Source organism: Lepidochelys olivacea (genome assembly GCF_965140295.1).
Source record: "Lepidochelys olivacea isolate rLepOli2 genome assembly, chromosome: 1".
NCBI lineage: Eukaryota > Metazoa > Chordata > Testudines > Cheloniidae > Lepidochelys > Lepidochelys olivacea.
The window spans coordinates 137,590,559-137,617,236 of NC_140411.1; the positions used below are offsets into that span (position 1 = coordinate 137,590,559).

A 26,678-nucleotide genomic window follows, 5' to 3' on the forward strand; every position below is an offset into this window, starting at 1 on the left:
ATTTTTAGGAAGAAATCTAGGAAGAGAAAAACAACCATAAAACAAACAAAAACCCAATTCATCTGGAAGAATTTCCACAAGAATGTTCATTTTAAAACAAGGGTGCCAATCTTTAAACAAAGAGTTTTAAAGAAAGATGACAATAAAGTAGCATTTAATTGATTAAAGATTCAAGCAGATAGTTGCTTATGTAGAGATCTAGTGAAAGAAGCAAAAGATCAAAAGGAAAACAAAAAGTTTGCTCTCCTAACACCACCTATTACTGACACTGAAAGAGGAGATAAGGAAGGTTGCCCTAGGAAGAAACTGTACGTTAGTAGTGTTGGGAGTGTTTTCCAGTGTACTATTCAGTGCAATCCAAAACAAGAGATTCCTATACCAGCTCTGAAATGAAAAAATCCATTGTTCTGATTCTGTTCCTCTTTCAAGGGAAGTAGCAACATTTCACTGTGACTAAATAATCATTAGCACAGAGATTGGTATCCTTGTTCCAGCCTTCTTCAGCGTAGTTGGTCTGTTACTATTCTCAGTTTTCTACTGCACAGCACATCTGGAGAGATTCAGGTTTCTTTACATCAGAGCAATCAGAAACTGAGTTTCCCACATTAAAATGTCATTTTCAGCCTCTGGCTTGTTCAGGTTACGCCCAGGACCTCTTGCACCTTCAACTCTTCATTGAAAAGCCCCAGAAATGTCCTAGCACTCCCAAACTCACACTTATGTTTGTATTTTAGCAAGCCTCCTAATTCAACCAGTGTCCATGGACAGACCTTAGCTTCTGGATGGCATTGATCATTGGTTCTTGAAGTGGATTTCCTTTAACGATGTAGTCTGACAGCTACCAGTGTAATAAGGATTTTGCTCTGAAGTAGTTGAGTAAAGATTTACAGAATCTTTTGGCTACTTCTTCTAAAGTACAGAGACAAATGACCTGTAGGTGCATAAGCTTCGTAAAAGATGGCTAAGATAAGCATTGAACTTGTGAATCATGATATTTGCCTCTAATATTCTTCAACGTTTGACCTGAAAAAACATCCAGTTGAAAAAATCTCTCTGATGGAAACAAGGCCTTCTTGAAATTTAGTACCAGTATATAAAACAGATTGATCACATTTGTAATGAATGCTGGGTTTGTGACAAAGAAAAGGAGCTTTTACTAGCCACATCATCTATAGAACACATCAGAGATCACCACATCTCAGAGACTTTGCAATCACAAACAAATGTCTTGAGCCACTTCAGATCTAGAACTAGACAGAACTTGCCCACTTTCTGGTGCTATAAAGCACTACGGATAAATCTGTTGAAGTCTAGCTAAACCATTAATGGTCCATAATGTTTTTTAAATGATTCCGTACATAGAATTGTCACCTTGAACATAGCTAGAAGATTTCTGTATGGATTTAGCCATTGGTTCCCCTTTGGGACTTTGGACAACAGTCCTCATCAGATATTCTTCTATATACCTGGCCATTACGAATCCATTCTCTCAGAATCTGGGTAGCAGGCTCACAACTAAGACTCCAGCAAGAAAAAGGTCAGTCTGATGACTCAGACATTAGCTGAAGTGGAGATCTGAAAAGGTACCTCAGAATATTGCCAGCCCATTGTATTTTAAATTCTGTTTGGGATGTTATGCAACGGTACTGTTTCTACTTTTAGGAAATATAATTAAGAGCCATTAACAATGCAAAGTATTATTACCAGTACCAAGTTCTCCCTCTACCCTCCATAGCTGAGCAGAATAGACGTGATCAACCAAATAATACATCTGACTAATTTAGCAATATTTTTGAATATACAATTTGACAATAAAAATATTCACTCATTTCTAGCATACAGACTAAGCCTACCATGGAAAGAGCATTTTAAGGTCTAAAGAACCAGGCCATCGGGTTATATAAGGGAAGGGGCTAAGTGGAAAACTTGGTGAATGTTCTCCAAATGTAGCGCTCAAATCTCTGAACTGGATTAAATAGATCAGCTTCATCCAGGAAAGAGGCTGGTTGGGCAAAATAACCTTACATGTTGTTTGACCTGAGACACTTCAAAGGTAATTTTCAAAAAGTGAGCTAAGTGCTCACCCTCTGAAAATCAGGCCTCCATTTTAGTGACTCAAGTTGGGCACCCAAAATCTGACACATGCAGAATCTCTAATCACTTTGGAAAATCTTGGCCTCAGTCTTTCTTTAAAACATGAGATACACACAGTTGTTGCTGGAAAATGAGCTATTAGGTGAAATACTGTTCAAAGAAGCACTTGATAGGAGACCCACTGCATTATGTATTGCTCTCTCTTTGGACATGGAAGCCAACTGATGGACTATAAATTATACCATCATCAGTTTCTTACTGGGTTTGCATACACAGCAATACTATCCTGCCTTGGCTGTGGACAGTTTTGAAATGATTGCTGGCAATACAATTAACAAAATGATATCTATAAATTGCAAGCTACTGCCTTTCCAACACTAACAGATTAAAATTAAAGTTTATTTCAAGCAATCATGAGAAAAATCAGACTCCTAACTAAGAAACATAGAAAAACATTTTTGAAAAGGTTACAGCTACTGCAAATCATGTTTGTGCTACCGTATTTGAACTCTCCATTTAGATTTCACCCCAACCCTTTATTTACCTTGAATCCCCAAAGGACTAATATTGCCTCTCAATGCTGGCACATGATGGTACTGGTGTGGCCTTGAACTCCTGTACATCCAGTGGTACCTGCCAATTTCCATTTCTGGTCTGGTGATCACTGCCAATTTTAGGTGGTAAAACGTCAGTGTCTCCAGCAAAAAAAAAAATTTGTTCAATAATTTTAAAATTAAATGAATAAAAGTAAGTGGAGAGTCCAGAAAAATATGCTGAGATTTAATAACTGAAATATAACCTATTTGTACCAACAAAGAGGAGGAAAATCAACAGAATATGCTGTTAAAGTTATGAGCTAAAAACCATTAGTGATACAAGAATGTTTAAAACTCCTCTAGGTTCTTGAATGAACATAAATACAAATTAAAACATTCTAGTCTGTTGTGGTCTCTGATCACCAAAACTCCCTTACCCTACACCAACCCCCTTCTCTTTTCTGGCAAGCAGTCCCTTCTCTAAGAGATAGGGCAGAAAGGGAAACAGAATTGTGGGAAACCAAATATCTATTTTTAAAGTATCCTAAACCCAACAGAATTAGATAATTACCACCAGATGTAGAGAGAGAGAGAGAGAGAGACAAACACAAATCTGTCCAGTGACGCAAAGTTAACTTCTTAAAACAAATAGATGAGAAAAGCTGCTCTCACACTGGTGCAATTTTTGACCAGCTCTATTGATTTCAGCAGAGTTACTCCAGTTTTACAATGAACGTGTGAGGAGAATTTGACCCATTACTGTTCTCTCCCCCCCCGGACCTTTCTCAATTGTTGGGAAATTTCAGTAGTGTCACATCATTTCCAGTCATATGTAGTGGTCTGTAATTTGTTGGGAGAATACTTCAAAGCTTTACTGCTCCTGAGCATCATGGAAAGAGGCTATTGGCAAAACAACATCAAATTGCTTTTGGATCAACATTTTTTCACCTTGCCTGGTTATGAATTGCCAGGCTGCCAATTAGGGTGACCAGATGTCCTGATTTTATAGGGACAGTCCCGATTTTGGGGTCTTTTTCTTATACAGGTTCCTATTACCCCCCACCCCGTCCCGTTTTTCACATTTGCTGTCTGGTCACCCTACTGTCAATGCAAGATGGATCATTTCTTAAAATTTAGTATATTAAATAGCACTGAATATTTATTTCAAAAATATTTCAGTTCACTTTTAACGGAGAAAATTATAATTCAGTGGAAGTTGCACTGTTAGGATTACTTTAGGTTACTGTTTTGGAACAATGATTAGCTATAGCTGGATATCCTTTTTAGAATTTGTATGTAATTTCTGAACATTTATTTACATAGTTTATGTATCATGTCGCACAAATAATAGCTATAGGTGCTCTAATTTACAATTCACACAACTATATACATCTATGGTAGTTACTGGGGTCAAACTCTACATTTCTTTGTTGTTTATACATCAGTGAAAGAACCATCTGTGGTCTTCTAATAAAAAATGCGTGAGAGAGATGGGGTGGGGGAGGGTTAAAATGGGCCATGTAGTCTTGATTTGGACTAATTAATCACAGAAAATGTAATCTGATAGTTATTTCCTAAAGGAGATTATGAAGAGTCTCCTCAAGGGAAGTGGTGAAAGCTCCATTCAACAATTAGCCAGTGACTATAATATTGGGAGCAAGACTAGCCAGGTAAGGGGAAGGATTAAGGATTACTGTAGATGACATAGTTGGTCCTTTTCCACGTTTACTCTGATTCCATGACAATGCTCTATATGGTGCCATATCGTGCCTATTGTGCATGTACAGTGCAATCTGGAAATCTTTCTGCTTTTACCATATTCTGTATCACATATGTCTAAGTCTTCCTTCACATGATCATTTGGGCAAACTACTGGGGATACGCTCTTCTTAAGATATTCACTTTTTAGTCAGAAACCAAATCCTACTAATTAAAACCTGAATCACTAGGTTTGACACATTATTATCCCTATCATATATAAACACCAAGATTTTCTAGGCTAGACTCCAAAATGTTTCACTTCTAGATTTATAGTTCGGCACTTCTATTTAACTGGCATTGTTCAGGAGGAATGAGCACCACCAAATCCCACTGAAGTCAAAGAGAACTAGAGCAGCTCAACACCTTTGAAATATGGATTTGGGAGCCTAACAATTGAGGCCTAGCTTTGAAAACTTTGGCTAATAAGTATAATTTGTACAAGAAGAAGATGGGTTATTGTGTTATTCAAACAACCTAAAAAGAAAAAGCATCTCTTCTTTGATGGGCTTCTGCACATTCCCACTTGTGGTGCCTTGATCCTACATGTGAGAATATGCAAAGACTCATCTTGAAAAATTTAAATTTCAGGTGAGTAATCTTCAATTCTTCTTCGAGTGATCTTGGCATATTCCCATTTGTGGGATCAAGGTATCTGAGCCACAATCTTCATATCCATCAAGTCACTAAATGCCTAATGTTTATACAATCAAGGGCTTCCCTCAAAATGAAATTAACCTTTAACATTAAGAAGTCAATTATACTTATTGTATGCAGTAGTATAGCCGTGTCAGTCCCAGGATATTAGAAGACAAAGGTGGATGAGGTGATATCTGCTATTGAACCAACTTCTATTGGTGAGAGAAACAAGATTTCAAGCTTACACCACTCTGTAACAATAGGAACTTGATTTGTGTTAACACACCATAAATATTGAACAAGAAAAGACCCTAACCATTCATCTCCATTTATTGGATAAACAGAAGTTGGTCGAATAAAAGATACTACCTCACCCACCCTATCTCTCTAATGATACTTAATTGTTTTGGTTCTAAACTACACACATTTTGCAAATTCACACTTTTTAAAAAGTTGGTATAAAAACGTTATAAAAATTGACATGTAATTGTATTGTTTTAGGCTAATATATAATCATGAATAACAAAACTCTTTGTTTGAAATCTCTCACAACAATTCCTAATTATGAACTCCATTTTCACTGATTAAGTGCTCCCTTCTAACCTACAATCAACATGAATTTCCAGCACAACTGCTCAGATTTTTCCATCTACTTTTATAATACAGCATATACAAGTGGAGCTTTTTATGCATTAGTCTAATACAATAAAACTATTTCTCAGGAGTTGCTTTTTACCAGACCTTCATGCCTAATTTATTATGGTTATTCACAGCAATTTTTTGGAACTTTTACAACTTAAGAGTAATATTTTTCACTGTTGCATGAAAAAAGCAAACTTCTTGTCTCTCTTAATATGTATCTGGATGTATTCTCCTCCACTGCTGATACAAAACGGCATTTCATTTTGCCCATTTATTCCAGCTCAGTGAATCTACCTACCTAGTCCTCACGTTTTGATTTAATTTAATGCCTACAAGATAAACTGTGTCATTTGTAATAATTTGTAAACCCTCATCTTTAAGTGCATTCAGTCTGTTCTGTAGCTCTGTAAAATATCTGCTCAACATTTACATGAGCTCTGCTCATGGTGTTTCTCTCTGATAAGAGCTGTGGATATGTAGACTAAGCAATACTCTGAACAAGGGCGTTGTTCAGCTTCCAATTAAAAAATCAGGGCAACTGTCATTCTTGTCTATCTTGAGAGAAATAGCTCTGTGAAGGATGTTGCAAATCCAACAGATGGACTATGTATCATTGCCAGAAGGGGGAATACTTTTATTATTTAATATGAACCCTGAATTAATTTACTTGCAATTTTCGAATGTATTCGTAACGTAAGAAAGATGTAATTTGCACAGTCATTCCCAAATAACTAAATATTTTTAAACACTTTGGGGCAGATCCTCAGCTGGTGTAAATTGTTGTAGCTGCACTAAAGTCAATGGAACTATTGCTGTTTACACCAGCTAAGCATCTGCCGCATTATATTTACCATAGTTTGAGAAAGCATGTGAATTGCACGTATGCCATAGCAAGTTGCATACATGTGTAGATACTGTAAGTAAACTACACCTTCACTTGTTGTCCTGCACTGTTATACAATGTTATTGTGCAACGTTTTCTACAGAGGCAAGGGTGGCTGAAGTATACTATATGCTATACTGTCATACATAAGTTAAAGTTAATAAATGTTTGTATTGCTATTGTTTTTGTAAATGCACTTTGAGATCCTTTGATTTAAAAATCCATAGAAATTTAGACCATCATTAATAGTGAAAATGGACATTTTTCCTACTGTGTTATATCCACTTCAAATTAAACGTTTGTTTTCTCCACAGTTTGTGTGTAGGCACATGACACTGTACATGAACTTGGAGATCTAAAGGGAGATGAAAGGTTAGGATCTTTTCTTATTCAATATATATGGTGTGTTAACACAATCACAGTTCCTATTGTTAAAGAGCAATAAGAAATAAAAACAAACCCCAGCATGTCTGGCTTATTTTATTTAATTTAAGTTGGCAATTTATTTCTGAAAGTAAGGTTTTATAAAAAAAAAATTGTGATATTTTAAAAGAAAACACTGAAGGGTATTCACACGCTCAAAAGATCTCAGAATCTAATAGCTCCAGTTTTCGGCACTGGAGTAAATGGCAAGATATTCCAAAAGGCTCAGTTCCTATTTAGGCACCTACATGAAATTGCAGGATTTTCAAGAATGCCCAGCAACGTTCTCAGCACAGTTGCCAATTTTCACATGGTAAATAGGCACCCCGACTTTCACAATAAACCAAAACTCAAGCTAATCCCATTTCAAAACCAGGCCAAAACACGCCAATCCCTAAGAACCCCAACACTCTATGTGACTAGATTCCCCCCGGTGTGCAGTCTGGGACTATGGTGGGCCTGTTGTGCACCCCTGACACTCTCTCCTCCCCCCCTTGCCCTTGCTTGCCCCGAGCCGATCAAAAAAAAGAAGAAAAAAAAAAAAAGAAGCAACAAGCTACAAGCCAAACAAGCAACTCACAAGACAATTAAGCCAAAAACAAGCTCAATTTCTGTGTTTTTTCCCCACAGGTTTGGCATGTCTGGTTCTTGGTGTGAGTTACCCCAGGTGCTGGGCTCTCATGAAAATCCTGCCTCTTCATTTAGGTGCCTAAATAGCGGCCGAACCCTTCTGACAATCTGGCCCAAAAATCTCAAAACAAAACTCAGTGCCCTTCCTCACTGAGTACTTGTAGAAAGGAATAGGCAAATTAATCTGGAGGATTATTTTATTTCATTGTTTAAATTGAGAAGAGGCAACCAGTTCTATTCTTCATATTTTATTGCCATGCATAGTATACTGTTTGAATTTATGAAAGGCAATGTTGAACTGAATGAAGATACAACTTCACAGTGTCTGTAAGGCTGTATGTTACTTTCATAAATGATGAAGTAGGCAAGAATAACAAAGTCATAAAAATACTAAATGCATTTAAATATCATGTTCAGTGTGTCAAACTAGATACAGGAAAGCCAGAAAATAGTGGTAAAATTAAGGTTCCAAGTCCCTTCTGCTTGCCCCTTTATGAAAACAAGAGAGTCTGTCATTCGTCATGCATATCAGCCTTAACTTTGATAACTTGTTTAAAATAATGAACATTCTCTACATGCTGTGTTTGGGGATTTAGGCAAGGATGAAAATTATCATCTAATCATTAATGGGTCTGCAAGGGACGTTATTTGTGATGTACAATATATGGAAAACTTTTTGAGAGTTGGTAAATATTATATATACTTAGACTATTTAAAATATATATTATTTACCTGGTGGAAAGGAAAACTTTAGACCTTTTAAAAATTATCTAAATGACTGAGATGGCTCTTTTAATCAAAGTATTTAGGATTTATATTTTGTACATTAATATGCATTCAAAATTGCCAGTGAAGTTTGTTGCTGCCCATGCATGTTAATGGCTTTCATAGTTTAATCTCTTGGCATTGTAACTCTTTTTTGGAAAATCCCTAGGGGATTATGTTTTTCTGTGGTCTAATCACTTGCCAAATTTCATTTTGTTGAAATTGATGCTGGTTTTGAATTAGACAGACTAGAAAAGAAAAACAAAACTTCAAATCAGGGAAACAAAATATTTTTCAAACTCTGGTATCAAAGGTTTTCACTATGTATATAATTAAATGCTTTTTTATATGAAAACCCCCTAAAATCTAGTGATATAAATTAGGTATTATAATATATCAACTGGTTCAACTGCTAAGAAATAATACACGCAACAGGTTCCTGAGGAGATCTCATTATCTAGGTATTGTCAGGAGTTCACAAGAAAAAACTTAAGATAATTTTTGTTAGAGATGTTTCACTCAGCAGAATTTATTGTACCTCTTTGTACAATAGCCCGCTATACTGAATGACATGAATTATATGGCAGTCTGATTCCAAAATGTAACAGTCCTTCAGTGGTGGAATTTATCCTGTGAAGTGCTGGACTTTAGATCAATCAATCACCTGGAGCACTCAGATTAAATTAAGTCTCTCTCCTACCACACTGCCATTTTCTTATCTCAGAATAATACATTTGGAACTCTTCTCCCCATCAAGGAGCAATTCTGGATGACACATACACACACACATGCTGGGACTTCAATGTTGCTTCACTCAGTGCACTATTCACCTTTTTCCTACCATAGGGAAACAAAAGTCTATGGAGTAAAATGTAGAAGATGAAAAGGAATTAGTCTGCTATCTGGCACCAATCTACTGCATCAAGGAAGCTAGGGATGTCATTCTAAACAGGCAGAAAGCTACATGTTCCTGTAACCTAGGTCTCCCACACTGCATTGCCCAACACTAAAGCACTGCTACATGACTAGTCTCAGTGAAAATTTCTGATTATGGCTCTCAGGACCCTACACACATTTTCTCTCTAAACTAATTTACCAAAACTAATCAAAGAAGGAGCAATAACAAGGCTTCTTTTGCAAAAACACACCATTTTAATGGGGTTGGAGAAGGTTCACAGCGAGAACATATACAGCGGGAAAGATTCCTGCTCTATTAATTTGCTGTCAAGCCTTACAGGGAAAAAAAAAACCCTGAAAGCTAGAAAGATGCAATAATGATTGTTTAAGAGCTGTTCTAAAAAGAGTGACAAAAACCGTCTAACCTCTTTAAGTACCCTCAATGAAAAGATTTAAACAGGCTATTGTTAGACCTCTGGGTACCTTTTTTTTCTTGGCTTTGTTCTGTATTTTCCTCTGCTGCAGTTTCCATGGCTGGCTTCATACCATCCACCAAAAATGCTTTCTCCCCCCTCCTCCCAACAAAATCTTTTTCTCTTCTTTCTTTCTTACTCCCTTCTGTCTCTTATTTACAGCAGCAGTGATTGAGTGGCTCTGTTCTTCACTACAGTAGATTACAGTCCTTTCCAAAATGCAAAAAGTCTTGTCAGCTTCAATTTCGCTCTGCTTACTGGTCCATAAAGATTTGTGCCAGGAAACAGTCAGCCATACGTCACCAAGGACCCCAGTTACAAATAGCTATTCTGTGTCCGATTGTGTCCCAACTTCTATGTAGCTGGGATTGGAAGAATCGGCTAACCACCTTTTCTCCTTGCTTGCTCTCTCTTTCCCCTTCCCTCTCTTTCTCCAGAGGCTCCCAATGAATGTTAATCAATTCTCTCAGCAAAGAATGGATTTGTGACATCAAGTGGGGATGCATGTGAGAATGAAAGAAGCCCCCTCCTGTCGCATGACTCAGCTATGAAACTAGCTCCCCTATTGCTTCTCTAAGGAGAGTCATCACACAATCACAAGGCTCTCTTTCCCATGGGACCCTATTATTATGCTTCACATTTTGATTTATTCCATATGCCCTCTGCTCTTGCAGAGAACATAAACACAATGTGCACACCGCCTCCAGTTTATCTTCTGCTGACTTTAAGAAGCAAGTGAGGTTTGGCTCTCATACAGCACAAACCAAAGGACAACAAACAATTGTGTATGGATGTATCTGTGTCCACATAACATACACAGACAGCTTAAAGCAGAATTTAAAATCCTTTCCTTCTCTGGCTAGCAAAGATCACAATACAAATGTGAACACAAATGAACAGAAGTACAATATAATAGTTTTTAAAATAAAACTGGGTAAGCAAGCATACAGTCCATAATTTTCAAATGGGTGCCTAACATGAGGCCCTGATTCAGGGGAGCAACCCTTTTTAGGGAAGAAGTTAAACATGTATTTAAGCGCCGTCCTGAAAAGGGATGGACCTGAGTGATTTTAAAGTGCTTCGCTGAATCTTAAGCAATTAAAGATGAGAATTAAAGTACATCCACAGAGATAATGGACGTCAGTGATTTAACCAATTTCAAAATTTTGGCCCTGGGGCTGATCCTGAAAGGCAATAAGGTATCAGCTGACTTTAGTGGTTTCTGAGGGGGCTCAACACCATACTCGATAAGTCCCATATCCTGCATGTTCCTTATATTTAATTGGAGCAAGATGGTGGGCAGAGAAAAGCACTCTGAAGAGTCTGCAGACATGCTGCAGTCTCCTTTGATTATAAGGAACACACCCACAATTGGTCAATTCAGTCCACAGTTTGAGAATACTCCTGGATTCCTCACTGACACTAAGCTCTCAATAGCAGCATCTGCAAATAATGCTTTCTACCATCTTCGGTTAATTAAGAGACTCTGTCCCTCCTGTGAACAATGACCTCAGTTCGCCACCACTTTATTACCTTCCAAATGGTCTACAATATGCTGGATACGATACCTAAAAGCTCACCTAAAACTCTAGAATAAGACCCATGGTTAACAGCTCTGCTGCTCTAGCACAAAGGTACTTTCTACCTTCAAAGTAAAATTCATCTGTATAGGAGACAGAGCTTTTTAGGAGGCTAACCCAAAGCTGTGTAACAAACAATTCTCCTCCTGGGGAAAGGATGACAAAAAGAACAACCCACTTTTGACACATGAAAGCACTCAGATGCTATGGTGATGAGGGTGGTGATATTATGCTCAGATACTATGGTGATAAGAACCTATACAGAACAGAATTAAATTTTGGTCTAGTTATCCTTGTAAACAAATAAAACTTTATTTGGGGGCATTTTTGCATCTGACATCAGCGAAAACAAAAATACAAGACAATGACGCTAAAAGAAAGACATCTCCAAGTTTCATTGAAGTGCCAGAAAGTAACAAGTCAAAATGGAAAGGCAGCTATTTGTTTCCACAAGTAAAATCACTGCAGCTTGCAATTTATCAATAGACTGATAGTGTTTCTGATAATTGCAGTGCCATATTTAGTTCAATTTCCTTAATGTATTTGGCTTATACTGTCCTATTTGGAAGACTGCTACTTCATTTCTTCCCCCGCAGAGCATGGAAATAAATCCAAACTGATGCAATTTTTATGGGTTTATGATGTGTGGCATACTTCCCAAGATACAATGATCATCTTTGGGTTTTGTTTTTTAATGTTTTGGCTGACCCACTTATCTCTATTGCCTTCACATGTAAACTGCTATAGAACCTCCGGTCAATTTAAGTGAGACCTATTTGTTGAAAGTTGAATGTTTCCTGGTTCGTAAGTAGTTTTTCTTGAATGAGTTCAGGACTTTAGAACAGATGTGTTATTAACAAGTTAATAACTAGCAGGCGGTGGAGACCACCCCCTTTTCTTCCAAGGATCGCCCCTCCTATGTCCAAGTAGTGAAGAAATACATAACACTAGAAGAACATATTAACTACTCAAGAACTTGAACTAATGTCTTCAAGAGCCATCAATCTAACTATTTAAAGCTACCTAAACTAATTAAATTATTAATTCTAGCTACTGAATCATCCTCTAAAGATTTAAGTGATGCAGCAAAGTGTGAAGTTCTCTCCCACTCCCTCCTGTTTTCCAGCTTGCTGAAAGATGTGATGGGTTTTAAGTCACAGTTTATCATCTTACTTCAGTCATTTCCTAATTCTCCTCCACTTCTTTCCCTTTATTAGCAAGCACTGCAGATGGAACAAACACTGCTTTCTCCTCTGCTACCATCGGTACTATTACTGTACATACATGTTCAAGACCACTGTAACCAAAAGCCTAAGCCCAAGCCCCCAACTCTTCTCAAAATGAGGTAGGTCTTTTTCAGAATGCACTGTCCTCCAGGGAGATTATAAGGTTGTATGCAAACACTAGCTATCTCCACCACTGTGGTGAAGGGCACTGTTACCCGGACAGCCACAAAGAATTTTTAGAATGAAGAATCTACTCCTTCCCTCATCAGAAGAGTTTTAAAAAGCCTGACAAAAATGATCTCGAGAGACTGAAATCCAGATAACCACAGTCATAAGGACTGGGTTGATTGAGATAACCAATGCTGGGAGAGTCACATGATTATGCTCCAGGAGTTCAATAGAGTGACATTTTATTTGCAACTCAAAATGAAATTAAAAATGAGTGGGGGGGGGGAGAAGAGGAGAGGGATGAATGGAGGATTCTGCTGCTGAAACACAGCCCTAAGCCTACAGCACGACACTAAGAGTTAAAGCGATAGAGTTAAGTACGTGAGAACACTGCAGAATAGGTCCCAGTGGATAACCAGTTAGTACAAAATATAACTCCCTATTTTTTGAACTAATTTATTTTAAAATATCTGTAATTATTTTTCTTGGTCAAAGTGAAGCATTGCAATTACACAAATTAAAAATATATTATATAAATATAAATAACTATACTTAAAGATATGTAGGTATATTAAAAACATAATTTTGTTAGCAGGTGCCTATTCTTTTTGAACACTGGCTGCCTCTATTCATGTCAGTAACAATCTAGTTCACATTCATAAAGGATAAGGAGATCTGTGATAAGTTATAGAAAATTCATTATAAGCTTTAAGTAGATGGACACACTCCGCCATTTGTACAAAGGCTTTAGAGAGCTACAACAAAGAGAATTTTCACACTTTTCCCAAAGAACGTTTGAAGCTGAAATACACTGTTTGGATTTTTGAAGGCTAAATCCTGAGACTCTGTATCACACAGGACTGCAATATATATTCAAAGTGGCTAGTTTTAAAGTAAGCAGATAATACAAGCATACATTCTTTTAAAAGAAAGAACAAATGTACATGCAATTTAACGTATGGTTTTATTTTGGGTTTCTCTTGATATATAAACCGATGTGAAGTTTCAACAACCTAAATTTCATCCAAACCTTGTGCATGTTTTTTGCCCCAAGTTATCTAAAGTTGGTGTAAACTCTCTGACATAGTGTTTATTTATAACTGATGACAATTTTCATAGGGTGCGATATGTTCAAAGTACAGTAGTTAGTTTTAGCTTCATAGCTATCACATACTGGTGAGATGCTTTAAAAATTTGCCTCCAATTCCTTTGACATGCTGAACTGTTTGAAAAACAAAATTCCAAGTGATATCATTGTCTCATATTTGCTAACTAGTGATATCAGTAATGAATGATTATGAGAAAAATAATAAAATTGTATTTTAATACTCTACATAACATGCAGAATACTTTAAAATGTGTGTGTATTATATCTATTATATCTATATCGATAGATAGATGATAAAATGACTGAGTCTCCAATCCTGGACTTCTGTGGATAGAGCAGTATTGGGACCTTAGTTTGGACAATAAGTATCCTCGAGTAATAAGGGATTAGCTGGTGAATTTAGCTCATCACAATGAAAATTCTCAGGTATTTAAAAAAGTCAGAAGTAGGCAGATACCCAATGACTGTTGATAAACAAGACTGATCCTAGTAAGTTCTATTGATCATAAAATAATGAGAGAAATCAGTCCTTTAACATCTTGGTCCAAATCCTACTGCCCTTACTTATCCTACTTACTTATCGTTTCAATAAAATTCCCATTACACTTAAATGCCATAATTTTTTAAACCTAGGTGTCTACAGTTCACTCGTCTATCCATATTTAGTCTCTTACATGTAACAGACCTGACTTTCAAAGGCCACATTTTTGAGATGGCTAAATATATATTTAGGAGCCAAAAGGAGAGGAAAGCCAAAGACTTCATGAAGTCACTAAGGATTAGCTGTTGTTATTGATTTTATACTTGGATGCTAATGTGATAGGTAGTAGTATAAAATCCTAAGATTTAGACACCCAGGTTTGAAAATTTGGCCAATGGGACTACTTTCATGACGAAAGCCAGCAGGATTTGGCCACTACAGATAAGAGAACCATAACCAATTAGTAGTATGGATTCAGAAAGTTTGGGTACCACCTAACCTAACTGCTTTCTTAATAGTATTAAAAATCTGTGGACAAAGTAAAGCAGTAGATTTAATATATTTGTATTTTACTATGGTTAAGCCTTTGGTACAATGTCTCACAAAACCCTGTTCTCAAAACGGAGTCAAAATGGCTTGAATATAAACTCTACCAGTTATCGTGACCCTTTGTTTGTAGCCCTTCAGACTGTTTCCTCATACCAAAGTAACAAGCTGAGGAGAGGTGTGGTACTGGGGAAGGGGGGGGGGGCACGCACTGCAATGGTCTGCATTAGGGACAGTCTTATTTAATAATATTCATTTAGAAAAAGGAGTAAACAGCACATTAATGAAATTCACAGATTAAACTGAACTGGAAGGCATTAAGAACATTAGCTAGGATAGTAGAATAATCCAAAGACTTTCAGAGGTGAAAATTGTGGATAGAAACTCTAAAAAAGGTTCATCTTGAAATAAAAACCTAAACTCTGTGGAAAAATACAGTAATTCAAACTACAAATATCAACTGGAGGGAGAAATGTGGGGAACAGTAGTACTGGAAAAAGGTGACAAAGCTGTAAAAAAAAAAAGCCAATAAAATGTTGGGGTGCATACATCAACACAGAAGCTATAGCCCTTCGATAGATAGCTCTGGCTTGGCCACTCCTAAAATCTGTTCTGTTCTGGGCATCTGCTTACCAGAAATATGTTGACAAATTGGAGGGAGCTCATGCAACAGCTACAAAAATTATTGTAGTGAATAGATAATAAGGAAAGATTATCAAGAGCTAAAAATATACAGCTTGGCTAAGTGAATGGGGACAGGAAAACAACCTCCCAATAGCAAGAAGGAAGGAAAATTATTTAGCATAATAGAAGAGGATGTAACTGTTGAAATTTAGAAAGGAAAAACTTGGCTGAATATCAGGCATATTTCCTGACATGGAACAGTCTGCCAAAGCAAGCAGTGGAATCCCCATCACAGGGGACTTTTAAAACTGGGGTGGACTAATCTGTAGGTAACAGTTTTGTAGGTAACAGTGAATGATTCCCTGGCAGTAAAATGTATTTGATTGCTCTAGTAGGTCTCTAAATTCTATGACATATTTAACAAATATAGCCCTATACCCCACAACTTTCCTTCCCTTGAAAACAAACACACACTAAGAGCTAGTGAAAAACAAAGCAGTTATATTTCCACACCTATACATTCACGAGAGCTAACGCAGAACCTCATGGAATGACAACTGACCCGTGAAATAGATCCTGCCAAGCTTAGCACACAACCTCCCTACCAGAAATAGGTTTTATTTAACCACTGACAATTTACAGTGCTGTCCTTTTACATCTTCGTAGGCTTCTCCTCCAGCTATACTCAATGAACATTCAATGGCCATGTTTGTAGTCCTAGAAGTGGAAGACACGGCTGCTTTTGAAGGTTTTCAAGTCTCATATTTAAACATAGGTTCAACTGCCTAGTTATCCAATTAATACTATCTGCTGGCTACATAACTATAAAATCTTTGCAAATCAAGCAAACATACTATAGGCACTGCTTAACACACATTACATATACTTCCTCCTTTCCCTTTAGGGGATAAAGATTTGGGCACATTTATCAGTATCCCTAGAGCACCTACAGCAGTTTCCAATTCTCAGCTGAATGAAGGTATCCAAGCTATGTGACCAAATGCCATACTTCAGTCTATTTTTTTTCCACCAAAATGCACTCCCACTTCATATTCAGCTCCATCATCTGGAGTCAATACCCCAGGATGGGAGTTGATTCAACCTTTGAGTTCAAATACACTGTAGATTTTAACATCTTATTTGCACAATACTTACCTTGCCATATCCCCTGCAGATTCTCATCTGTTCACAACTTAAGTGCATATTTCAAAACTATATCTTTTTCCAGTGCCTCACTAAGATGCATTTCTAGCATTCTTCTCTGGGGTTTAACTCATATTTCAAATCACTTCTTGGGGTCTTCACTTAGCCAACCCCATCCCACGTCACTCATTCTTGTTTTAAATACTGAAAGATTCAGTTCTTTGCATCCCTCTCCTGGGATATCTCCCTGCTAGCTTTGACATTACATCTATGCAGATGCACTCCTGACTCACTTGCGGATCCCTCTATTTCTCTGCTTTGATTATGAAACATCCAGCAGTAGGATGCTGCAGCATAGCTTGGAGCTGATACAAGACTAAAGTCCTTTGTCTTCACTCTCATCTTAGACTTTAACTTTGCGCCTAAAGCTAAATAAATTGGAATCATCCTTGACTGTGAACTCGGTCCTCTAACATCTTTCATGTCTAAATCTGTCTGGCCACCTCAGAAAATTGTCATCTGTACTTAATTCTGGATCTGCTGAAGCATCTCCTTAGGTGTTTATACCACATTCACTTTCACATGTTATGTTGTTTACTGTATGACACCATAAATTATAGATGAGGGGGCAGGGACAGAGAAAAGACCTATTTATATCAAAATTGTTTCACAACCAGTAATAGAGTTTGTCTCTCTCTCAAACCTCCAGATACCCACAGCTGCTCTGTATTTGAAGTTTGCAAATACCCAAGAGGGAAAGGAATCTTTCCTTACTTGATCTATGAGGGTGAGAGAAATGGGATGAAATCTGTGCCAAGGAAAATTGTGTTATGGTATAAAATTATAGATTGAATACCATGGGCAAGACTCCACAGTCTGCTAGCAGGAAGTGGCAAAAGCCCATCACCGGTCATGTAAAAGAATACTAGACAAAACAGTTGAGATCTATTAAAAAAGAATGCTTCCAGATTTGGCAGGGAATGACCAAACAGAATCTTACCTATTAGAAATGAAAAAGCTTGTTCTCTCCCATCCTCTCTCACCTTTTACCCACCCTTCTATTCTCAAAACTCTCCACTGACTTGCCTCACCTCCCTTTTCTGCACTCCCATTTACCTATAGTCTCCTGTCACTTTTTCCAGACCTCCAGTATTGATTTATCTATTCCCCGCCTGTGACTCTCTACAGCCTGGGAGGTAGGGGCATTGCACTTTATGCCTTGCTGCTTCATCCATCTGGCGCTTTCTCAGTCTGAACCAGTGCCACTCTCTCCAAATCTCACCTCAAAAAACATCATTCTTTGCTTTACCATTGCAATGAAACCCAGGACTGTTTGAGGGGTGCCTCCATCTTTTGGAGTTGAATAGGATTATTTCCATTATCCAACACTTCAAATTAGGTTGTACGGGGTGGCCAGAGGCAGACGATACTTTTGTGGCGTCCTGGGCCAGAGTAAATGGGGCCCCTCGCCACGCCTTCCACCTGCAGTTCCCCCACGGTGCTCCTGCCGGGGAAATGGGTTTGGGACGTAGGGGCTTGCCCAACTTCCCAACAGGAGTGCTGGGCGGGCAGAGCAGGGTCGTGGTGTAGAGGCACCCATTTTTCCAGAGCCTCCAATTGGCCTGGGCCCCTAGGCATGGGCCCCGTTGGCCCAGTGGCTAATCCACCACTACGTGGACCAGAAAGAAAAAGAATTTGGCTTGATTTCCAAGAGTTACTGGCCTCAAATTTGTAAAAGCTTTCTTATTTTTCAGTATTTGAGATACTTTGTAAACAAGAGGTCATCTAAAAATAAAATTTTATTTTTTATATATCAAATATATAGAGAAAAAGAAAAACTTCATCCAACTTTACATCCCAATGGTATGTTTTTAAACCCAGTTAATTCTCAATTTTTTTACACATTGCTTTGAAAATGTGAAGTGCAGTCCAAAAGCATTGAATGGTATGTAGGGTTTTTGGGAACAAATCACAAGAACAAAATGTGATTTTTACTATATGCCACTAGAACCCAGAGAAAAAGATACTGCTTGAATCTCATGCTGCAATCAAACGGAATTTTAAAGAAACACACATGGCTTTTTTCTTCAGACTGTAGAATTACATCAGTGACACCAGAACTGAAAAGAAAGGAAAAATCTGTAATTTATAGAGCCATTGGAAAATGAGGCATTATTAAGTGAGTTGTCCACCCGTGGCCATATAGGAATCCTGTAGTAGAGCCAAAAATACTTCCCAAGTTTGCTGACATCCAGTTCAGTGTTTTAACCGCCCTGCCATCTTTCTGAAAGAGATGTGTAGTTTTACATACTTTTCCTGAGTTTGACGATGCCACCAAAACAAGAGAGCCACAAGTTTGTTGCAAGAAGCCATTCCTGAACAAGTGCACATCAACACCTCACCTAAAACATCAGGGGTGAAATCCTAGCCCCACTGAAGTCAATGGCAAAACTACTATTTGACTTCAACAGATCCAGGATTTCAGCCAGGAAATATTGGCAATTTATACAGCAGCAGCTTAATCCTCGCCCCTCCCCCCCATCTCAGCCAAAATGCTGACATCAGAAAAAGTATTGAAATAAATGGTTGGGAACAAGGTGTTGAAACTGATATTTAAACACTGGTTTCAACACCTTGTGAGTCAGCCATTATTTCAATGAGATTAAACCATAGGTGAGAAAGATCAGGGTTACCCAAGGCAACTGTAGGTCACCTGTTAAATTATAAATGTATTTTCAATTTGTGAACAAGATATTTAATCATGAAATCCTCAGCTGAGATACTGACTAAAGGGTTCCCAATTAATTACCATATTCTCTGAAAGTACAGATTTCCTCATTAAGAAGACTGCAGGACATTAACAAGTTCTACTTTGAGGGTTCCCAATTAACTCATCTAAATATGTGCCAGGCAACTTGAACAAATGCATCTTTTCCAAGCCCCTCTTCGGAGCTGGAGCACTGCACCTATTGGAATCCTAGTCACGTATAAAGTAACGGTTCTTTCTGCACTTCACAATGCCCTTGAGAATGCTGTTCATGGGCAACAAACAATGGTTGCTGAAGTGTTTAACTGTTCTTTCACTTACATACAAGCAGCTGCACACATAAAAAGTTAAGTGTGCACTTGGGGAACTCAAAATAATTAAAGAAAGACCCTATCTTATAATATTGAGTAACTTAACCTGACTAAAGATAGGAAATTTGGAATTATGTCTGGAACATGTCATGTCTAGCTTTTGCTGAAAATCAGAGCAGTGGGTGATCTCACCTACAAAATAAGCTTCAAGACAAAAGCACTACGTGGTGAGTTAAGGACAGGGTAGCAGTCATCATTCACAATTCTCTGATAGGCTATCTAAAAATTCCTTTGCCAGGGCAGTACAGGTCCCTACACTATATATTTCTAGCACTTTGTTTACTTTATTGAAAGCCTCAGGACTTGGGGCACTCAATTTGCTTGGAGACTATTCCACAGCCCTCACCAGCAGGGAGATTTCACTGAAGTTCAGCATATGTTTTTCTTTTCCATCCCATTACTCCTAATTATGCTTAACTAAATAGTTTCTTCCAAACTTGGTGTTTACTCATTTAAAACACTTGCAAGCCACTATGTCTGCATTTTGTCATGATTTAAAATAGAATATTTTTTTCATTTAATGTTTCATCATAAATGAATCCCCTCCTACCTTTGGATTATGATTAGGTTCTCTGAACTCCATCTAATTTGTCAATGTCTTTCTGGTACTGGAGTTTCCAAGGATTAAAGGCACTATTCCTGGTGTTCTCTTGCCAGTTGCATAGAAAGGGATTGTTACACACCTGCTCTGTGACTTGATGCCTCTACATATGCAGTTCAAAACTGCACTGGGCATTTTTGCTCTCAGTGGTATTTATTGTAAACTCATGCCCAATTTGGTCTTTATCACCTCCCTTAGATTTCTTTCAGTATTATTCATTATCCCTCCTGACTCCCACTGTTTTCTTCTCTTTTCTTTTCTTTTTTTTTTGGGGGGGGGTCTGAGGAGGAAAAGGGTATAAAGGGAGAGATGTTCTTCAACAGATAAGCTTCCTCCCTTCTCCCTGGCTAAGCTCCATTTTGGACTGTTTGGATCACAGCACTGACTAAATATAGGGGGCAACAGGCCAAGCCACTTCACAGTTCTGGTCTGTTCAGAGAGGTACCCTGGTCAATATGGGACTGAGGCTTTGCTCTTTATGCATACCCCAGTGCCGATATGACATATGTATTGTCATTCCTGAGCAAATCATCCAGCCTGATTTAGCTGTTCAAAGATTGATTGGTAGAAATAAGTTGAAAAATTTAAATGGGATAATGGTTAAAAGAAGGGTTTGGTTTTTTTTTTTTATGCACTTCTGTCACATACACAGGAAACAAAAGACAGCAGCAACACAGTGAAATATATGAGCAAAAGCACACTTTTGTTAGATTAATATTCTATTAGAACATTGCTTTCTGGCTTCTTCAGGCCCCAAATAACTTAAACTGTAAGCCTATTCTTGCTTTAAACACAATTTCAGGCAAGTACCCTAATGTCATTATCAGGAGATCCATTGCTTAGTTATGAGTAGTTGACATAGGTCCCTCTATTTCCGTCATATGAGTTCACTGATGTATAGATAAATCTTGTACACTACATAAAACGAATACTGATTAAAATATAAAATTAAAAACCAGATGAGACTTAATTTGATTCTCAGAGGCAAACAGGACAACTATTTGGCCAATCAATATAGGCCACTAAAGTCAGAATATCGTAAGATGAAGCGATGGGACAACATTTAGGACGGGTCACAGGCTTTTTTCAACCACAAGGTACATTTTATAGATGTTCTAGCAGCTCTAAGATACACTCAACTCTAGGACAGGGTCCAGAGGAGCAGCCGGGTTAGTCTGTATCCGCAGAAAGAACAGGCGTCCTTGTGGCACCTTAGAGACTAACCCATTTATTTGAGCATGAGCTTTCTTGTGAGCCACAAGTCCTCCTGTTCTTTTTACTCAACTCTATATGTATTTGGTGGAGTTTTATTGATATTTGAATTGGGGTATTTATTGTTTATATTGCTTTAGAAATCTCTATTAAAGATATTTCATAAAGATTTTAAAATGCAGACTATTTATGAGATTGTCATAATCTATATCTGCAGGATTGGCAGAGTCTGCTCTTGAAAACACTATTTTACTTTTGGATCTTCAGTAATGCAATTTGCTTACAACTTTACAACAGATAGGAAAGCATATCTTTATTAGGCTAGTTCTGGAACGTGGTGCCCAAACAAGACCGTAGAAAACACTACTGTCACCTTTCTGCTAACATTAGGTATTATGGAAAGTAAGGGTGCTGATTCTTATCACACAGGGAAATAGTTGTGAATGCAGATTAAACTGTGTGTCCTCTAATCTTATTTTATCTAGAAAAAAATCATAAAAGATACAAGAGTTGTAACTATGAGAAGCACATAGCTGTCAAAATTACATATTGATGAGTGTATATGGGTTCATGTACAGAACATCAGATCAGATTTTATGTGCTGTGGGATGGGCTATACGGACACAGATAAAGACTTCTAAATATTGAATTAAGCATAGCCGAACATCCTCTGAATCAGGCCAAGAACTGCTCCTTTATTTCTATGACTTCTTGGCTGACAAGCTAGAGGCTTGGGTTAGAGTTCCTCTGATAACTCCCCCTACTACAATCAATATATTAATTGTGCGTATACTGCTGTCCTTGAAGGAGGTACTTGGAGGGCCCATTGTATGCATCTGTACAGAAAAGATTTCAAGAAGAGTCAGTCGGGCAAGGAGACCAGACTGAACCCATGAGAACCCGCTCATCTCTGTGCAGCCAGCAGACCATAGGTCTTCATGGGTGACTGAACCCTTCAGCTCTATTCATCCCTGTTCTTAATACATAATAACAAACAGCAGCGCTCTCATAATACAGGCCTCTCCATTCTTCCCTCTTTTAACATCATTCATATTGCAGCTATGACATGACTGAAAGGGATTCTGATGGGAAATGTGCTTCAAATTAGCATATTTCCCCTCCATACAATAGAGGCATTAAGCTGCTGCATTTTGAAAGTCTAAACAAAAGAAGCAAGACTGTTTTTAGCAGCAGTGTTTGAAGTTTAATTATCTATCTTAAAGCATCTTTAACAAGTTTGCACTTTTTAAAAGAAGAAAACATGCTAAATAAAAATCTTCACTTCTAAAAAGTATTAGTTTGATGCTTTTATACATATAAAATAATTATCTGGACTGGTAAAGAACAATTTTTTTTACCAGTAAATTGTTTATACTGAAACATGACAGACCCTTGTACATCTTTATGTGTATTTGTTTTGCTTAATCCAGACTTGTAGACAATCTATCATCAAGGATTTCAGAACCAATGTATATTGACAGTGCCCTATCAAATCAATTGCAGTTCTTCAGGGAGCTGGGTTTCTTCAGTAGTAACTTGATTTTTTCCCCCTCTGCACAAACTAAAATAAGTAAGACCTATTAAAATTCAGTCAGGTGCAGCATTGCTAGATTTAAGAAAAAATATACTGATTGTCCTCTGTTTTATATTGATCATGTATAACCAGAGGTGAAAGGGGATTGGATTAGAACGTGATTAGCTAATTAAAAGGAAAGGAGGAAGCTGAACTTCAGACAGAAAAACAAAGCACTGTCATACCAAAACAGCTTTTAGGCAACCTGTGCTCGGAGGACAACTTACCGCCGGCCAGAATGCTGGTACCAGGCTTTTAATCACTGGCTAGTGTGGCTAGACAAGAAGGCAGCCAAATCTGTGGCTGTCTTGGTAAAATGCATTTCTGCTTTCATCCCTTCCCACATTAAGCAAGAATATTTCCTAAGAGGAAGGGCCTCAGAACATCAAGTAAAAGATATTTCCCCGAAGCAGTGCTGAATTTCCAAAGCACTGGTGTGATCGACACTCAAACATGTCTTGTTATAAAACACAGCTCAGGACTCTCTCTCTATAATGCACTTGAAGCTCTGACAGAAAGAGGGAATGTTAGTGAGATCCCAAACCACTCTGAGTGAGCTGGTCTAGGATCTGTTCAGAATGAAGCTGCAAAGTCAGCCTGGGGTTTTCAGAGGAAGTACTGCAAGAGTATTTACATTGGTCAGATGAATCTACTTTGGAATTTCAGTCTTTTGCTGTTATTTTCCACTGAGATTTCCTGGTGAGACACTACTGTAATTTAGGTTTCAGAGTAACAGCCGGGTTAGTCTGTATTCGCAAAAAGAAAAGGAGTACTTGTGGCACATTAGAGACTAACCAATTTATTTGAGCATAAGCTTTCGTGAGCTACAGCTCACTTCATCGGATGCATACTGTGGAAAGTGTAGAAGATCTTTTTATATACACACACAGCATGAAAAAATACCTCCTCCCACCCCACTCTCCTGCTGGTAATAGCTTATCTAAAGTGATCACTCTCCTTACAATGTGTATGATAATCAAGGTGGGCCATTTCCAGCACAAATCCAGGTTTTCTCACCCCACCCCCTGCCACACACACAAACAATCCCACTCTCCTGCTAGTAATAGCTTATCTAAAGTGACCACTCTCCTTACAATGTGTATGATAATCAAGGTAGCCCATTTCCAGCACAAATCCAGGGTTTAACTAGAATGTCTGAGTGGGGGGTAGGAAAAAACAAGGGGAAATAGGTTACCTTGCATAATGACTTAGGCACTCCCAGTCTCTATTCAAGCCTAAGTTAATTGTATCCAATTTGCAAATGAATTCCAATTCAACAATTTCTCGCTGGAGTCTGGATTTGAAGTTTTTTTGTTGTAATATAGCAACTTTCATGTCTGTAATCGCATGACCAGAGAGATTGAAGTGTTCTCCGACTGGTTTATGAATGTTATAATTCTTGACATCTGATTTGTGTCCATTTATTCTTTTACGTAGAGACTGTCCAGTTTGACCAATGTACATGGCAGAGGGGCATTGCTGGCACATGATGGCATATATCACATTGGTGGATGTGCAGGTGAACGAGCCTCTGATGGTGTGGCTGATGTTATTAGGCCCTGTGATGGTGTCCCCTGAATAGATATGTGGACACAGTTTACGTAATTTACGTTTTCTGCTTTGTTCCTCCTAGAGGCTAGATTTCTGAAGCTGAGTCCACAGGGCTGGAGTCCCCTGGCAGAGGTGCTGCTTTTCTGACACCTATTTTCATAACATAGGAATTGCCCTACTGAATCAGACCCATGTTCCATTTAGGTCAGTATCCTGTTCCCGACAGCAGCCCGTAGCAGGGATCTGTGTGGATGGTGCAAGCAGTTGGCAGTCATAGGTTAACTTTCCCTCAGGGAAGTTTCCTCCTAACTCGCAACAGTGGTTTGCTTAAGCTGCTGCTAATGTTCTTGTGGCATTTGGGAGAAGTAGGCTGCTGGAAGGACATGATGGTTGATATTGGTCCACATTGATCCACCTCATATTAAGTTGGCAGATATATTACTCTGGGCAGAGTTCAAGATGTTAGTTTTGACCTACAAAACCCTGCATGACCCGAGACTACGCACCTACCTGAGAGATTGCTTTTCTCCTCAAGCCATATGGCTGCAGTTATGATGAGTTAAACTTGAGCTGCTCTCCCCTTCATATAAAAGGGTGGGAGCTAAGGGCCGCTGCCTTGCAAGTCACTCCCCTGCCTTTGGCCCTAAATAGCTGAACTTGTTGGCCTTCAAAGTACACTGCAAAACCCATCTGTTCTCCCTAACTCATGGGGGGAGAAGGGGAGCAGGAGAATTATGAGGGTTGTTAGTTGTGGGAGCAGGCAGGGATTGTTTCAGCCTTCATTTGGCCTTTCTGTTGCTGATTTGGGGTTAGGTGAAATTGGTGGAAGTTAAAATTAATGATATTTGAATTTCAAATGAATATTGAGACACTTAGACTGATGGGCATAGACTTTTATTTTCTATATAAATCAAAACAATTTTACATGTTTACTAAATTGATACATTTATTCATTGCACACACATGTGTGTTATACCTAAACAATTCTATTTTGCCTTTCAGATCACAAAGAAATCTGGCTTGAATAATAGTAAACAAGTATTCGTATTTATTATTAGGGACTGTCAAGGTTCCTTCCCCACTCTGAACTCTAGGGTACAGATAGGGGGTCTTTCATGCAGGTCCCCACAAGCTTATTCTTACCAGCTTAGGTTAAACGCTGCCACCACCAAAGTGTTACAGAAAGAACAGGAGAAGTGCCCACTTGGAAACATCTTCCCCCCAAAAAAATATCCCCCCAAGCACTACACCCCCTTTCCTGGGGAAGGCTTGATAAAAATCTTCACCAATTTGCATAGGTGAACACAGACCCAAACCCTTGGATTTAAGAACAATGAAAAGCAATCAGGTTCTTAAAAGAAGAATTTTAATTGAAGAAAAAGTAAAAGAATCACCTCTGTAAAATCAGGATTGTGAATACCTTACAGGGTAATCAGATTCAAAACATGGAGAATCCCTCTAGGCAAAACCTTAAGTTACAAAAAGGTACAAAAACAGGAATATACATTCCATTCAGCACAACTTATTTTATCAGCCATTTAAACAAAACAGAATCTAACACATATCTAGCTAGATTGCTTACTGACTTTTTACAGGAATTCTGACCTGCATTCCTGCTCTGGTCCCGGCAAAAGCATCACACAGACAGAGAGAACCCTTTATTCCCCCCCCCCCCCAGCTTTGAAAGTATCTTGTCTCCTCATTGGTCATTTTGGTCAGGTGCCAGCGAGGTTACAAGTGAAAGGGTTTTTCCTCTGGCCAGGAGGGATTTAAAGGTGTTTACCCTTCCCTTTATATTTATGACAGGACCATTTATCTAAATGCAGACATACATTACTTCTAGTTGCTATTTCTATGGCCAGCCATGCTTCTACCCTTCCAATTGCTTGATAATTTGGGGGCAAATATCAAGGGCAAGACCTGTTCATATGACAAAGGGAAGGTATAATTCACAATCTCATGTTAAAGCTAAAAGAGGAAGAATTTA

General features: G+C 38.2%; 1 protein-coding gene across 12 annotated transcripts in view; it reads right to left on the reverse strand.

The window, feature by feature from the left end:
- Positions 1–26,678, reverse strand: part of GPM6B (glycoprotein M6B) — a gene marked incomplete at its 5' end in the record, with an annotated part of 137,415 nt that overhangs the window by 28,151 nt on the left and 82,586 nt on the right. For 3 of the 12 annotated variants that reach the window (XM_084610682.1, XM_084610676.1, XM_084610681.1), the window contains one exon: positions 2,639–2,758. The exons of 5 other annotated variants lie outside the window; for them this stretch is intronic. In XM_084610682.1, coding sequence (XP_084466808.1) covers positions 2,639–2,758 — 120 coding nt within the window. Of the gene's footprint in view, positions 1–2,638; positions 2,759–9,750; positions 10,216–26,678 lie in introns of those variants that run through there. 4 more of the 12 variants (XM_084610680.1, XM_084610683.1, XM_084610685.1 and 1 more) reach the window with 4 other exon arrangements.